General features: G+C 44.9%; 1 protein-coding gene across 1 annotated transcript in view; it reads right to left on the bottom strand.

Annotated features, from left to right (window-relative positions):
• znf407 (zinc finger protein 407) overlaps window positions 1–14,073 on the bottom strand; it is a 136,131-nt gene that overhangs the window by 49,316 nt on the left and 72,742 nt on the right. The window contains exon 6 of the mRNA XM_084026973.1: window positions 1,806–1,972. Within this exon, the coding sequence (XP_083883099.1) occupies window positions 1,806–1,972 (167 nt within the window). The remainder of the gene's footprint in view (window positions 1–1,805; window positions 1,973–14,073) is intronic.

Below are 14,073 nucleotides of genomic sequence, written 5' to 3'. Positions count from 1 at the left end.
CGGCAAAGGGGTGTGGGGGTCAAAGTAGAGCAAATCGTGTTAGCTTTTTTTTTTTTGGGGGGGGGGGGGGGGGTTGCTTATCAAGTCAGGTCTTCTCCCTAGCTAGAAATGAGGTTGTGTCAGGATCAATCTCCATTCTTCTATTTTCACATGTTCATACATGGTCACCCTTGATCTTTCAAGCTTTCTTATTTCATCACTTTCCTGTTTCCATCTCAATCTCTTCACTCACTCTGCAAGTCTGTGTTTCCTCCTGCCAAACTCTCTCTTTCACACACACACACACACACACACACACACACACACACACACACACACACACACACACACACACACACACACACACACACACACACACACACACACACACACGCACACACACACCACCTTATGCCTATCCAGGTGACAGCTAGGTGACAGTGTGACGCCAGCCCGCTGATGGGGAATGATGAGGGCTGGAAACAAATGAAAATAAAACGTCTAATTATGTCAGAGGCGCCTTGACGTTACATCACTGTTAAAACACATTTAAAATAACATCCAGCAAGTCTTAGACACACACACACACACACACACACACACACACACAGCAGGCACCCGTGACGGATGGAGGGCTCTCCTGCAAGCGCTCAGTCAGGCTGTCAGGCCACTGGCTGCTGCTGCTTCTGTCATTGACTTAAAAGGGCATCAAGGAGCCGTGTGTGGGACATTACTGAGGCCGAGGGGAAACTGCTGGGCTGCAGCATAAAGACACCTTCAGAGAGCCTGACTTGGACTCCAATCGAGGGGCTATTATTCAAGACAGTATCCTCCCACCGCACCATCTGTCTATCCAAAGCTTTTAGTCGGTAAAAAAGCACGACTCAGTCAGTACGGTCCCACAGTGTACTGTACGTACAGAAATGAAAGGGAAGGGTGGAATGTTAAAGAAAAAAAGCCCTGCTTCTATAAAAAAAAATACACAATGACAATCCCATTGGTTTTAATATGAAATGTCATGTTCCAGTGAGTTATCCTCTTATGCAGCCTTTTTGTATTCCATTTTTCCCTTTTCTTTCACACATTTTGCCTCAAAAGGAACAAACACTGGACTGTGTCAATGTGGGAAAACACACTCTTGAGGATCAGATGGATTTGATGAACACACACTCGCTGACCAGCTGGGTTTGGAGAAGCAACGCTTGGTGACCAGATGGATTTTGGGGAAAATACACATGATGACCAGTTGGATTTGGGGAATACACAGCATCTTAATTTCCTCATCAAGCAACCCTCCAAGTCGGGAGGATGGCAGCGGACAAAAGCAAACATGTAATCCAACCATCTTCTCCCTTCTCTCTTTGGCTATCAACCGCGTCTATTCAAATACAATTGGCTGATAAAACACCACTTAAATGTGACAGTCCTATCGGGATCAGGAAGTAAGGGGTTAACCGTCCGACAAGATGTGTGTGTGCAAGATGGCCAAGAAATAGTCCTCGACTTTGTCTGGATGTTGGAAAATCAGTACAGATGGACAAGTCACGCCTGCTATCGGCCAAAAACGTGTGTATGTTTTTTTCCCCGAACAAAGCTGTGAAGATTCAGAAATAATGTGAGACTTTCACAGCTAACACATAAAATTGATTTTGTCTATAGAAGAATAAAAAAGTACATTATGTCTGCTCCAAGTACAGTGTTTCTTGATAAATAACCTTTTGTACCGAACTCATAAAAAAACAGTTTAATGTGTCAGCCAACGTGTTTATGGAGGAGTAAAGGAGTAACGACTTGGGGGTGGAGGTTACCAGCTCTCATCGTCTCACCTGTGTGTGTCCTGTAGTGGTCCTTCATGGCCGACAGGTTGAGGAAGGCGTAGTGGCACGATGGCCAGGCACACTTGTACGGTTTCTTCCCACTGTGCAGTTTCATGTGGTTGTTCAGGGCCCATTTTTCACTGAAGGAGCGATCACACAACTCGCATTCGAACTTCCTGCAGGGGAAGCGAGGTAGAGGAGGAGGAGGAGGAGGAGGAGGAGGAGGGAAAAAAACGAAGAGTTATTTACTGATCCCAAAGCTGACGTAAAATGCTAGACAATCTACCCTGTGAGAGAGGAAATGGGGGTTGCTGGGTACTTCACAGCTACAGAGCATGCGGCCATATGACTGCGTGCTGTACATCTACACACACACACACACACACACACACACACACACACACACACACACACACACACACACACACACACACACACACACACACACACACACACACACACACACACACACACACACACAGAATGCAGTTGGCTGCTGGTGTGTCATGTCTGTATAAGCAGGCATTGATTTTTCTGTCCTGGCCTGCCACCTCCACCATTTATTCTCTGCTTTGCACCAGGGCCCAGAGGACTAGAGAAATTCTGTTACAGTCCACACACACACACACACACACACACACACACACACATACACACACACACACACACACACACACACACCCCGCAGGGCCAGTGGGGAGAATAGAGTTCACCTGTCCGGCGTCCCTGACCACTTAGCCAGGGCTAAATGAACAGTTAGCCACATTTTACCTCCCGCCTCTCTCTTAACGCTCCTGGATCAGAGCTTCCCTCCGTCTTAACTTCTCTACAAACACATCCTTGCAACCTCTGCTCACATAATCCGCTCTGCTATGGTTAGTCAGTATCAATCGATGATGGCAAAAGCCTGATTTATCACGTGTGGCTTTTGTCTTTCTGTCGTGCGGTACCAAAAGCCTATTTTGAAATAAAACAAAAAAATGCATGGTGTTCTTTCTTTACTGGACATCCGTCTGTTCTTCATGCCGACACCTCCTATCCAACAAAAGCTGTGTGTTTTAGCTGTTGTTTTCTTTACGGCGTGTAGGATGTTTGCACCTATATTCATCTGCTGTGTTGTTAAACTTCAAGAAACACACAGAAGTGAAAACAATAGAGAGGAGCCTGTGCTTGAATTAATCTTCACCCCATGCGCTATAATTTAGACACAGAATGACTAATGTGCGAGTCATAAACAAATGACGTCGGGTTTTGGGGAGCATTCGTCTTGCAGCGAGGGCCATGTTATTTTAGGGAGGGCGGCTGTCTTTAAGTCCTGATTGTGTCGCTTAATCCCCGTGGTATCTGTTTCATAGCGAGCAGCATGACACTCACCTGAACAAATAATGACTCCAAGCAGCATGTAGCATGTGTCTGAATCAATAATTCAAACTCATACATCTTCCTTACTGGAAGAAGGGTGGGGGGCAATGGAGAATGAGAGGGGAAAGGAGAGAAAGGAGGGAATTAAAGATGGGGATGGTGGAGAGAGGGAGAGATAGAAAGGAAAACGTGTTCTGGCTTCCGTATCAATCTATATGTTCCACGAAGATAAATCTAAATGTGATATGGATGTCATCCTACGCTAGTTGAGAGGACATTTTAAGCTCACTTACCAGGAAGGATGGAGCGGCTTTAAAATGGCGCCTTTATCACCTGGCTCTAAGCTCAAATGCATATTTAAACAGTCCTGTTTTCCTCTCGTTCTCATCAACCGACTTGGCACGAGACAGGATTTTCGACTAACAGATGTATGTCTGCGTCTGTATATCCTTCCCTTTCCTCTCCTCCCTGTGGTATTTATATAGAACAGCCCGTCGCCCGTGCCACCATGGGAGAGGTAAATAAGATGAGTGAAGAGATGCTATCTTTTATTGTAAGCATTATGCACAACACTCCTGCTTTATGAGCTAAACGGGCCATTGTTTATCACGGGGCGTAATCGCAAAGTCGGGCAGGCAGGCCTCGACGTGGGCACGCTGGGATGGAGGGAAAAACGAGAGAGAAAAAATAAGGCAGCAGGAGAGCAGAGAAGATGGAGGAGTCAGGGCTGGCAGAGTTGACTATCAGTGGGGGTTTTGTAAGGATGAGAGGAGGGTTTGCGTCTGTTTTTATGGGATCAGATGGAGCGCTTTGATCTTGTCCCCGCATGTCAGATCCCGTCACGATCCACCGTCTCGCCCATACATATGCATACTGCCTCTAAACAGCCAGGCACCATGCAAAACACACCAAAGGTAGGAGGTAGAGGGGAGAGAGAGTCAGAGGGAGAGAGAGAGGTTGAGTGAATGTGTGTGTGCGTGCGTATAAAAGAGGAGAAAGGCAACGACATGCACAAGTAAGAGAGGTCTGCCAATTCAAAATATCTCAAGACATTTTATGAAGCTTCCGAGAGCCGAGTTTAAAAGCGCCAACAAACAACCACAATTAATTCAGAGATGCTGCCAAAACAACTTGTTTCACGTTCAGCACAGCCTGAGAAAAGTTCTGAAACTCTTAGTTTTAGAGTTTTTTGGTGATTTTAGGGATGGAAAGTATACGTGCATGGCTATTGTTTCTCACTGTATTTTATGAAGCAAAGGAGAAAGAAAAGGACTGTACAATGTGTACCACACTCCTAAACGACTACCATGGTATGATTTAATATTCAGATATTATTTAATTTAAATGTTTGGGCCTGTAAATGTAAGTTGTTGTTTTTTTCTGAGAACCTGCAGATAGCCAAATGCTAAATAATAATAAACAAAGATAATGACAAGTCAAGAAAGAGACGATGGGCTAATAATGACTGACAGGCATACAATTATACAGTGACGACTTATGGAAATGCATTGGCGTGTACATATTATAATAGGCTAGAATAACTGTGTGTCACAAAACCAGTGGGAGAGGTGCTGGACACAAAACTATAATGGGGTTTCCGCAACTAACAAACAACAAAATGGCCGTTAATCAAAGAAAAATAAAGCGCATGCTGCTGCATCACAAAGATGACTCGTTTCCTTCACATTTGCCGAGGAGGAAGTTGTGTGGAGTTGAAACGCAAACAAAAGAGCTCTGAATACAACATGTTTCTATTGTGTTCATGTACAGATTACAGTGTTTTCGGATGCTCAAAGCTGTTCAGGTCGGAGATTCAAATCAACACTTTGTGGAGGGAAATTACCGCACGCTAGAGAGATTAAATCAAAGTCCAGAGATAACTGTTTTAAATCATAGAGCAAAAATATACATCAAATCAAAACAAAAACACGAGGAAGTATTATACTTATTATTATTTTGCTCCTTGGATTTTTCATATAACTGTTGAGCTCTGATCATCACAATTTGAATAGCCTGTAATCACGAGCAAGTTCTACTTCCAGTCATTATATCTCCACTTTTCTTTCTCCCGCATCTCTCCATCTCCTCCCTCCCTTTTGCCTCCTCCCTTTCCTTTCCCTTCTGATCACGAGGCAAGGCGACATGATTGACACCGTGTGCAGATTTATTCAAAGACCCAGGTGGGCCTCTTGCCTGTATGTTCAGAGAGCTGCATGCTACTGTGTCTATACTGTCACTCATTACCATATCTATACTGTGGTGTGATAACTGTCATCAGACCAGGCATATAGGGCTACTGTCAGAACATCACAGGCCACACTGGCCTTAATTGTGATAGAAATCCCTCAGGAGCAGTTACTGTACCTCTAACAGGGGTTGGGGGTGAAAAAAAAGACATGACTCATTACCACACGCTCACTATCGCCCCCAAGTGGTGAGGTGGGGCTCTTTGATGGGGTCCTGCAGAGTGTGTGCTCAGTGTAAACTGTGCTCTTGCGTTCTGGATAAAAACTGAAAAACAGTGATTAACAAAAAGAGGTTTGTATAAAAAACAGCAAAAATGTATGAAAACTGCATAAAAAGCAAAACACTATGTCTATGCTGACACCCCTGTTCCTCCTGCAAGTTTGGATTTATGCTGCAGAGCATCACGCTAATCAATTTGCATGTTTTTTTAATTGACTGGATTAATTGTGTAGGCCTATTTGGACAGCTACAGATCTTTTCCCTGTTTTTTTAATTTTTATTATTATTATTTTTGTGTTTGTGTTGGCCGGCCGGTGAGAGGAAATAATCTGCCAATGCTCTCACACTGCAACACAAAGACAGAAAGAGAGAGGGAGAAAGAGAAAGAGAGGGAGGGAGAGAGAGAGAGAGAGAGAGAGAGAGGCCGACGCTCGCCTCAAGCCAAACTGACACAAACAGACAACTTCAAAGTGAAGACTGTTGTTTATTTGGTGAAGGGAAGGGGGGAGAGAGGGAAAAAAAGGGAGAAAATTTATCTGATATGCAACTGTCAGGAGAGCATTTTCACATGCAAAATAGCGAGTGAGTGAGAGAGATTACCTAGAGGGAGGAACATGACAGCATTCGCTAGGGTCAGGATGGATCATCATCTTCAGCCCCCCACCCCCCTCATCTCTCTCTTTCTCCCTCCATCGCTCTATCTTTACCTCTCTCGCTCTCCCGTTCCCCTCCCTCCTTCCTTCCGTTTTCCCCTGCACTCCCTTTCCCTCTCATCCTGTTTTCAGACTCCATCACTCTGCACTTCGACAACCCGGCAGCTTAAATCCAGACTAAATTAGCTGAATGAAGATTAAATCATTTGGCCCTGAGCTCTCCAAGATATTGGGAGGAAGACTGAGTAAGCCTTAAATGGTGTCTGACTGGCTTCGGACCTATGCATGTGTCTGAGGGGAGACTCTTCCCTCAATGGCAGTCAATTGAAACCTGATTAGAGTGGGGTGTTGGGTAAAAAATGGGGGAAAGATTACATTGCTGGGACAAGTGTTTCCTAAGCAAGGACGCCGGCTTCGTTAGTTTTCGTTTGCCTGCACAATGTCGCCCCGACGACAGGTTTGTTCCCGGGGCTAAGATATCGAACCGGGCAACATCATCGCTCATGGTGCTGAGCAGAAATGCTTGTGAACGTGCTGTAGTCAAAGTGGTCTGCGGGTACACAAATCAGGCTCCTGGATGGTGCCGGTTTAACATTCAAGTTAACGCAGACAACCTGGCCTTCTTGAACAAACTCTGCTGAAGAAAGAAGAGCAGAATCCCTCAGGAACACGTCCAAGAATTACCCCAACAGCAGAGCATTTTACAGTGAAATATCTACGTCTTATAGTTATATCACACTGAGACCTGCAGGAGTACGCAGCCGGCACGTCACACGAAACAACAACTAGAACCACCATGAAGAGGCCACATGTGTCTGCAGAGTATTGTAGATGAAGCTCCTTTGAGAGGGCCGCTGCTGCATATGACTGCAATATAAACAACAGCACACAACAGAGATGCTGCTGCTGATTTATGTTTACCTTCAATCCCGGGAGAAAAAAAAGGGGGGGGGAGGAGGAGGAGAGAGGGGGAGTAGAAAAAAAAAAAGATAATGAAATAAATAATAAAAGACCAGGCCCATCAGATAAGCTCCTGTTTATCCCGCTGTAGGGCAAATACAAATTGTCAATTTAATGAACACGGTGGACGTGATGAAAGCGGGGTGAAGGAGCCTCCTGCCTGACAAACAATCAGGAAATGTTATCTTAATATTGTTGCGCTGTTATTCAGCCCATAACTTAGGGGGTGGGGAGAGGCCATGAGGAGGAGGAGGAGGAGGAGAAGGAGGAGGAGGTAGCATGCAGGGGAGAGGGGAGCGATTGGGGGGGGGATGCAGGGAGGCACAAAGGCCAGGTCCCTCTGTGGTGGCCCCGTTATTGCCTGTTTTTATTATGAGCCATAGCTCAATAGTCCCAAACACACTCTGAAACACACAGACCTAAATTTGAGCCTGCGAAGTGCACACACACTCATACAGACGTGCGTTTTGTGCACACTCACAAACGCAACATTATTAACGAGAAGTCATGTCTTTTCTTTTCTTTTTCTTTTTTTTTGCAAGAGAATGAAAGAAAAAGATTCTGAACAAAATGATCTCTTTCTCCGAGTGTACGCGTATACTGGTGTGATGTCTTGTTTCCAGACTCAGTTAATTTAAAAGCTTAATAGGTTTTACGCATATCAGACTATTAATCTAAATGTTTCAACCCCCCAAAAAAAACTGCAAATCAAGATCTCCAAAAAGCTTCGTGCTGAAATTAGCAGCCGCTGAAAAGTACTGGAAATCTGATTTGTGTGACATAGTTCGGTCAAAGGCCTCTTTCCAAACCCCCCCGCCGCCCCAACCATCCTTTAAACGGCACTTTAAAAAGTGTCCAGATGCTTCACCGCTCAAAGTTTTTTTTTTTTTTTTTTGTAAGTCTTGAATTTAAAGCATCGCAATCTGAGCAGCCACCAAAATTAACTATTATCTCCATATTTATATATTGCCGGCACTAAATTGCGTCGGGAAGAATTACTATCAATATGAATATCTGCAACAATAACTCAGCCGCAGTGCTGAGGACAGGATGCTCTTTATCAGGCTTCTGATAGGCCTTAAATACAGCACAAGGCAGCCATATCAGAGCTTTTTCTCTCTAATATCAGGCCGCATTAGCACCTCGTAAATCAAATTACACTCCTAGAATTTCATTAGGCTCACCTGCCAGCGCTGCTGTGCTGCGGAAATATTTATGTTTTTACGCCGCGATTGTGCGCTCTCAGGTACACAAAAGGGAAGAAAGGGGGGCTGAGAGGGAGAAAAAATGGGTGATAAACCTAATTATCTTAAGAATACAGAGAAGATGTGTCATAAATTGTGGCGATCCGGAGGAAAGCCGGCGTTTGCGAAGCCTGTAGGCTGAGAGTTGGGGGACACGTTGGCTCTGCTGTTTACCATCTTTAACCAGGGCTAGACTCCCGCAATCCAATTAGCAGCTTCCCCAAATTCGCTCGCGACAGAAATCAAACAGGATGATGTACGACGCCGATCACCGGGCCCTCAACAACAAGCTGATCTAATAAAGCCAAAGCATGACTGCTAATAGTGCAAATACTCGTTCAAACTGGATCCAAATGTTATGATAGGAGTCTGTCTTTGTTTCACAATTACCTCAAGAGAATTTCACACTGTTTATTTGTTGTTTGTTGGATTATAATATCTGCACCGTGCTACAGCTTTTGCTGGGTGTGAACTGAAGCCGGAGGGGGCTGGAGACCGTGGCCGTGCGGCGGGGACGCCGACGTTGCCGTAGTTTCTTCCCCCCGTCTGGAGCGGCTGGGTCTGGATGGTGGGGTGTCTGGATATGGATTTTGATTAGACACAAAGGGAAATGACTGAGCCAGAGACCGTAACGACAGCCACTTAATAAAAGGTACAGTCTATACATCAGAGAGCACCTAGCTGTAAATCATTCGACCCTGTAACGACGTGCATTCCCGTCCCATTACCGAGCCCCTAACAGGCCACTCATATTTACTCTCTGGGCCGCCATATCATTTTAAAATAATGAGCTTTGTCCCTTATCTAATTAACAGAGGCCATTTGTCCCCCCCCCCCACCCCTCCTCTTTCTCTCACTGGGATTAGGAAACTAACACATTTAGCAAATTTGCTCCATGGTGTGACCAGTAAAAGTTATAACATAGATGGGGCTGTTGCGACTATTGTTGTATGTTGTGTGTAATTGCTAGATGTTGCAACCAGAGGCTGTTTATCCAGGATTGTGTGTGTGTGTGTGTGTGTGTGTGTGTGTGTGTGTGTGTGTGTGTGTGTGTGTGTGTGCTCCACTGGGCAGAAGTAAAAGACCAGGTCCATTCTCCCTCTTATTACTGGAATTGTAATTCAATGATCACCTTAGATCACATGCGTGCCATAAATCAGATAGGCTTGACAGAGGATGAAAAATTGTATTAATAATGTGAAACTTATTATACAGTCCCAAATGCTCCCTTGATAAATGACATTGTTTGGGCCTGACAATGATTGCATTTAAAACATTATTTCTGTTTTCTGCTGGTGAGTGTGTGTGTGTGTGTGTGTGTGTGTGTGTGTGTGTGTGTGTGTGTGTGTGTGCACTGCTGGACACGGTGGTGGTTGTTTGCTGGGTGGGGAAGACAGAGGTGGGGTTCCCGAGCTTCATAAAATATTCAAGATGTTTCCCACCCTTCTCTCTGGAGTCAGTGGGCAGGCGGTGGCCGTGGCAGTAAGGATATAAAATCAGTGTGTGTGTGTGTGTGTGTGTGTGTGTGTGTGTGTGTGGCCAGCACAAGTGAAATAGGCTGGTGGCTCACCGCAGCGCAAACTCCCAAACCACAGAAATGATTTGTGCACATCTTCAAGTCATAAAGCGGCATTCTTGCATTATTGTTACGGCGCATCCTAGTCAGATATTAGCAAATGTGAGGAACTGCAGAAAGGAGCTGCACGAGGCTAATCATTTATGAACGAGTCAACTATACTTTGCCCCCCCCCTCCCCCCGCCTTCTTTAAATAAGTGATTTAGAGAAAGAGTTTATTTTTCTTCATAACTCAATTTATGTAAGAATGTTAATATAAGAAAGAGCGAGTCTAGACTTGAGCGAGAGCCAGCAGAGACACAAAGCCCCTTAACGGAAAGTGAAATGTGAAGATGTGGAGGGAAAAAAAAGAGATTCAACACAAAAACCGTGTCTGCACTCTTTCTCTCGGAAAGAAACAGGAACAAGCTGGGCGGCAGGATTTAACTACACGAGTCCAGTCTGCGTTCACCAACAACAGACAAACCTCTGAATCGGAGCTTGTGGAGAGAAAGGCGTCTGGCACAGGTCCTGTTTCTTATTTCCAAGGACGAACACATTAAGTCATAGCACAGTATCTTGCTTATGCCGTCTCATTTTTAACACCTATCTATACGGATTAAGAGCCTTTGCTCGGTGTATTAGCGGGGCGTAACGCCCATGGAGTCGGGAACACCCACCCTGCCTGCCGACGCACATCAAAACTGACTCAACAGCCTCATGTTCTGACACACTAATTCTCTTTGTTCAAGAGACAATAACAGCAACAGCAACACGAGATCGCCCTTTGGGACTCGTAATGATCCAGCTAAACAGACACTCGCATCCAATACTTGGCACGATACTCGCCAAAATCTCTGAATCAGACATCAGAAAAGGAAAAAAAAAAAAGTTACAATCTGATTAACAAACAAGTGACGAACAGCGAAGCCAATATAGGGTGTTTAGAGAGCAATATGAGTGTTTCAAGGGGCAGATTTCAGTGTTGGAACTTAATAAAACACTTGTAGAAGCATGGTGCAGGCGACATGCAAAGTGTGCTAGAGCAATAAAAATGTGTTGGAAGTGATGAGGAGGTGTGAAAAGGGCCTCCAGACAGCAACAGAAGTAAAGTTAGTGATAGAGACAAACTGAGAAACTTTTATGTGCTGGCTGACAAACGGTTATAAACCATCACGCGGTGCCAAAATGTGACGTCCTCTGTCTGACAGCACACCGGTCATTATTACGGCTTACTGTTTATCATGTATGTGTGTTTATTATTATGGCGTAGTACATGTTGAAGAGTGAAAAAAATCCAATAAACAGAGAAGATTGCACTGGTTCTTGCAAACGTTTTGCAACGGGCCGATAATATGTGGCATGAATAAGTAGCACTTTGACTGCTACTTGACGATACAATCTCCAGCTACTTATATCGGCTGGAGAAAAGTGGTATCAGTGCAGCTCTGGGGGTTTAACCAAAGTCTAATTAAGTTCCTGGACAGTCGGAGTCAGATCCAAGCACAGGGACACGGAGAACCAGGCTGGTCTTTCCCTGTGGACTTGGCTTTCCCTGGCTGGCCCTGTCCATGTCCTTTACTGTACTGTAAGAAGTCCCCCCCCCCCCCCCCCCCCCCCCCACAGCTGATCTTATTACCCAACCCACCCACTCTCCCTTCTCTTCTCCTCCTCCTCATCCCTGCAAATGACCATGATGGGAGGCCATTCATCTCACTCCTCCGGCCACCACAATGAAATAAATCAAGATTTTTTCCCCCCCAAATATAACAATATTTGTATTTGGGGTGGGGCAGACGTAATTGATGACTGCGGCCGTGCTAATTAAAAACAGCGGAGGTTTCATTAATCTTGGTCATTGGGTAGGGGGGGGGGGGGGTAGCGGGGGTAGCTGTACAGTGTTGGCTGGACGGGGGGGGGTGTAGGGGGGGGGCCGGTGGACTTCCATCGTCCTCATCGCTCAGGTGATTTGGGCCATTGTCGAGCATATTAGCACGATGAGGTTAATGTGAAAGGGCCATTAATAATCACAACAAAAGTCCAGAGTACACAAAGTCAGTCTCTCTGTCTCTGGACTTCCAGCACGACGCAACTCTGGGAGCCAAACAAGACAATATAGTGAACAATCACACGTGTTTACTGCCATGTCCTGGCTGGAGAAGTTAATTGCTTTTCGGAATTTGTTTTGTAGCAACCCAATAACCTGACACACACACACACACACACACACACACACACACACACACACACACACACACACACACACTCGAACACTGCTTTAGAGAGAATTAATTAGCAGCCCAAACTTTCTCTGCTTTGCCTGTGTTTGCGTAGTCAAACTATCCAGCCACAGAGGACCGGAGTGTCACGGCCTCTCCAGAAGAACACACACTATGAGCACCAGGTCCATGAGTGTCCCACTGTGAACGATTCTAATGACGTGATCAATTCACAATCTTCACACTCGGCATTTGAACATTTTATTGAATGATCTGCTACATTCGACACGCCGTCTCGCCTTAAGAGCAAAGACAAACAGCCGCTGTCGCTCAATTCGGATTGAATGGGATTGCTGTTTGGTTTTACTTGAATTGTGTTTGTGTTTTAAGAGAAAAGGCAGATGAATTATAGATGTTGTCAATGAGCGCGACAAAAGTGTAACATGACAAGATGACAGGGTGACAAGCTGCTAATCAATAAAAAAATTCAATAATATGACAAATGGGACAATTTCAAGCATATTTAATGGTTCATAAGTTTGAAGCCCGAATTATTAAAAATACATTTCCAAGACTTTAGCGGAACCCCAGGGCTGCGACAAACCCAATACTCAGCAGCATCCAGCAAATAAGTCACACAGTGTCTACTTAACAGAAAAGACGGAAACAGATAAAACACAATCATATTGTTACCGTTGTGCCATTACAGCGCAGACAATTTACTAAGTAGCACCTATGAACGGCGCAGATGGATATCATCATCACTCCATAATGGCTTCTACATGTTAATTCACAACTTTAGCTTCTCCACCACAGAATAATGGCGAGCATGCATCTGGTCGGGCAGCGTATGAAGCATAGAGAGAAACGGAGAGAGAGAGACAAAGAGAAGGAGAGGGAATTAAACAGAGAGAGAGAGAGAGAAAGAGGAAGAGATGGGTGGGTGGGGTGGAAACAGTAGCATATGGTGCCACGCTGCCATAAACAAGCTTTATGAAAAGACCGGAGACGTTTATTTAATCATGGAATACCTGAGGAATCGCAATAAGACACACACTTTGTCCCATTATTGTTAGCCCATAAATTTAACTGCTTTACCAGAACGACGAGGAACCTGATACAGCCGCCGAAGTCAACGCGGGGAAGCAGGTGAATTTATGTATGTGTGTGTTCGTGAAGTGTGCGGGGTCTTGGCTACGGTAAAGTGTGTGTGTGTGTGTGTGGGTGTAACAGATGAATAGCCGTTACTGCTGCACCGTGCTATCTGTGAGATCTGCAAACACAGAACAATACACTCTGGGAAGTATCTGGTAGAGAATGCCCAGATACAGATGTGTCCTCCGTTTCTACTGTATTACTAATTTTCTTCTTCCAGCAGTCTCTCTGCATGCATACATATTTATCTTATCACCTGTTGTCGCTCTCGTTCTCTACAATGTAGTCCCTCATCATAACTCATGTAAAGAATTAAAACGTTCATTAGTGTTTCGACCTCGCGGGTCAGTCAAGAAAAAACATCAGAAAATAACAATGTGCGTCTAAAGGCCCCCTGAGGAAAACGCATTCCTCATTTGTACTGAACTGAAACTGGACATCCAAATAAAAGCTGGGCGCTGCACTCGGGTCATCACAACGTCACGCACACGCCCTTACAAATGCACAAAAACAACATGACTTGCACACAGACACGGACATGTGCAGACAAACACACCATCAGCACTCAGCAACACACAGATACACATACTTGAAAGTTCACAAATACACTACAAAGAGCTTCCTAACCTAAAAACAATTGGACTGCATGTGCACACACACACA

The sequence above is a fragment of the Eutrigla gurnardus genome (assembly GCF_963514095.1).
Source record: "Eutrigla gurnardus genome assembly, chromosome: 14".
Classification (NCBI taxonomy): Eukaryota; Metazoa; Chordata; class Actinopteri; order Perciformes; family Triglidae; genus Eutrigla; species Eutrigla gurnardus.
This window is presented reverse-complemented; position numbering and strand designations above follow the sequence as displayed.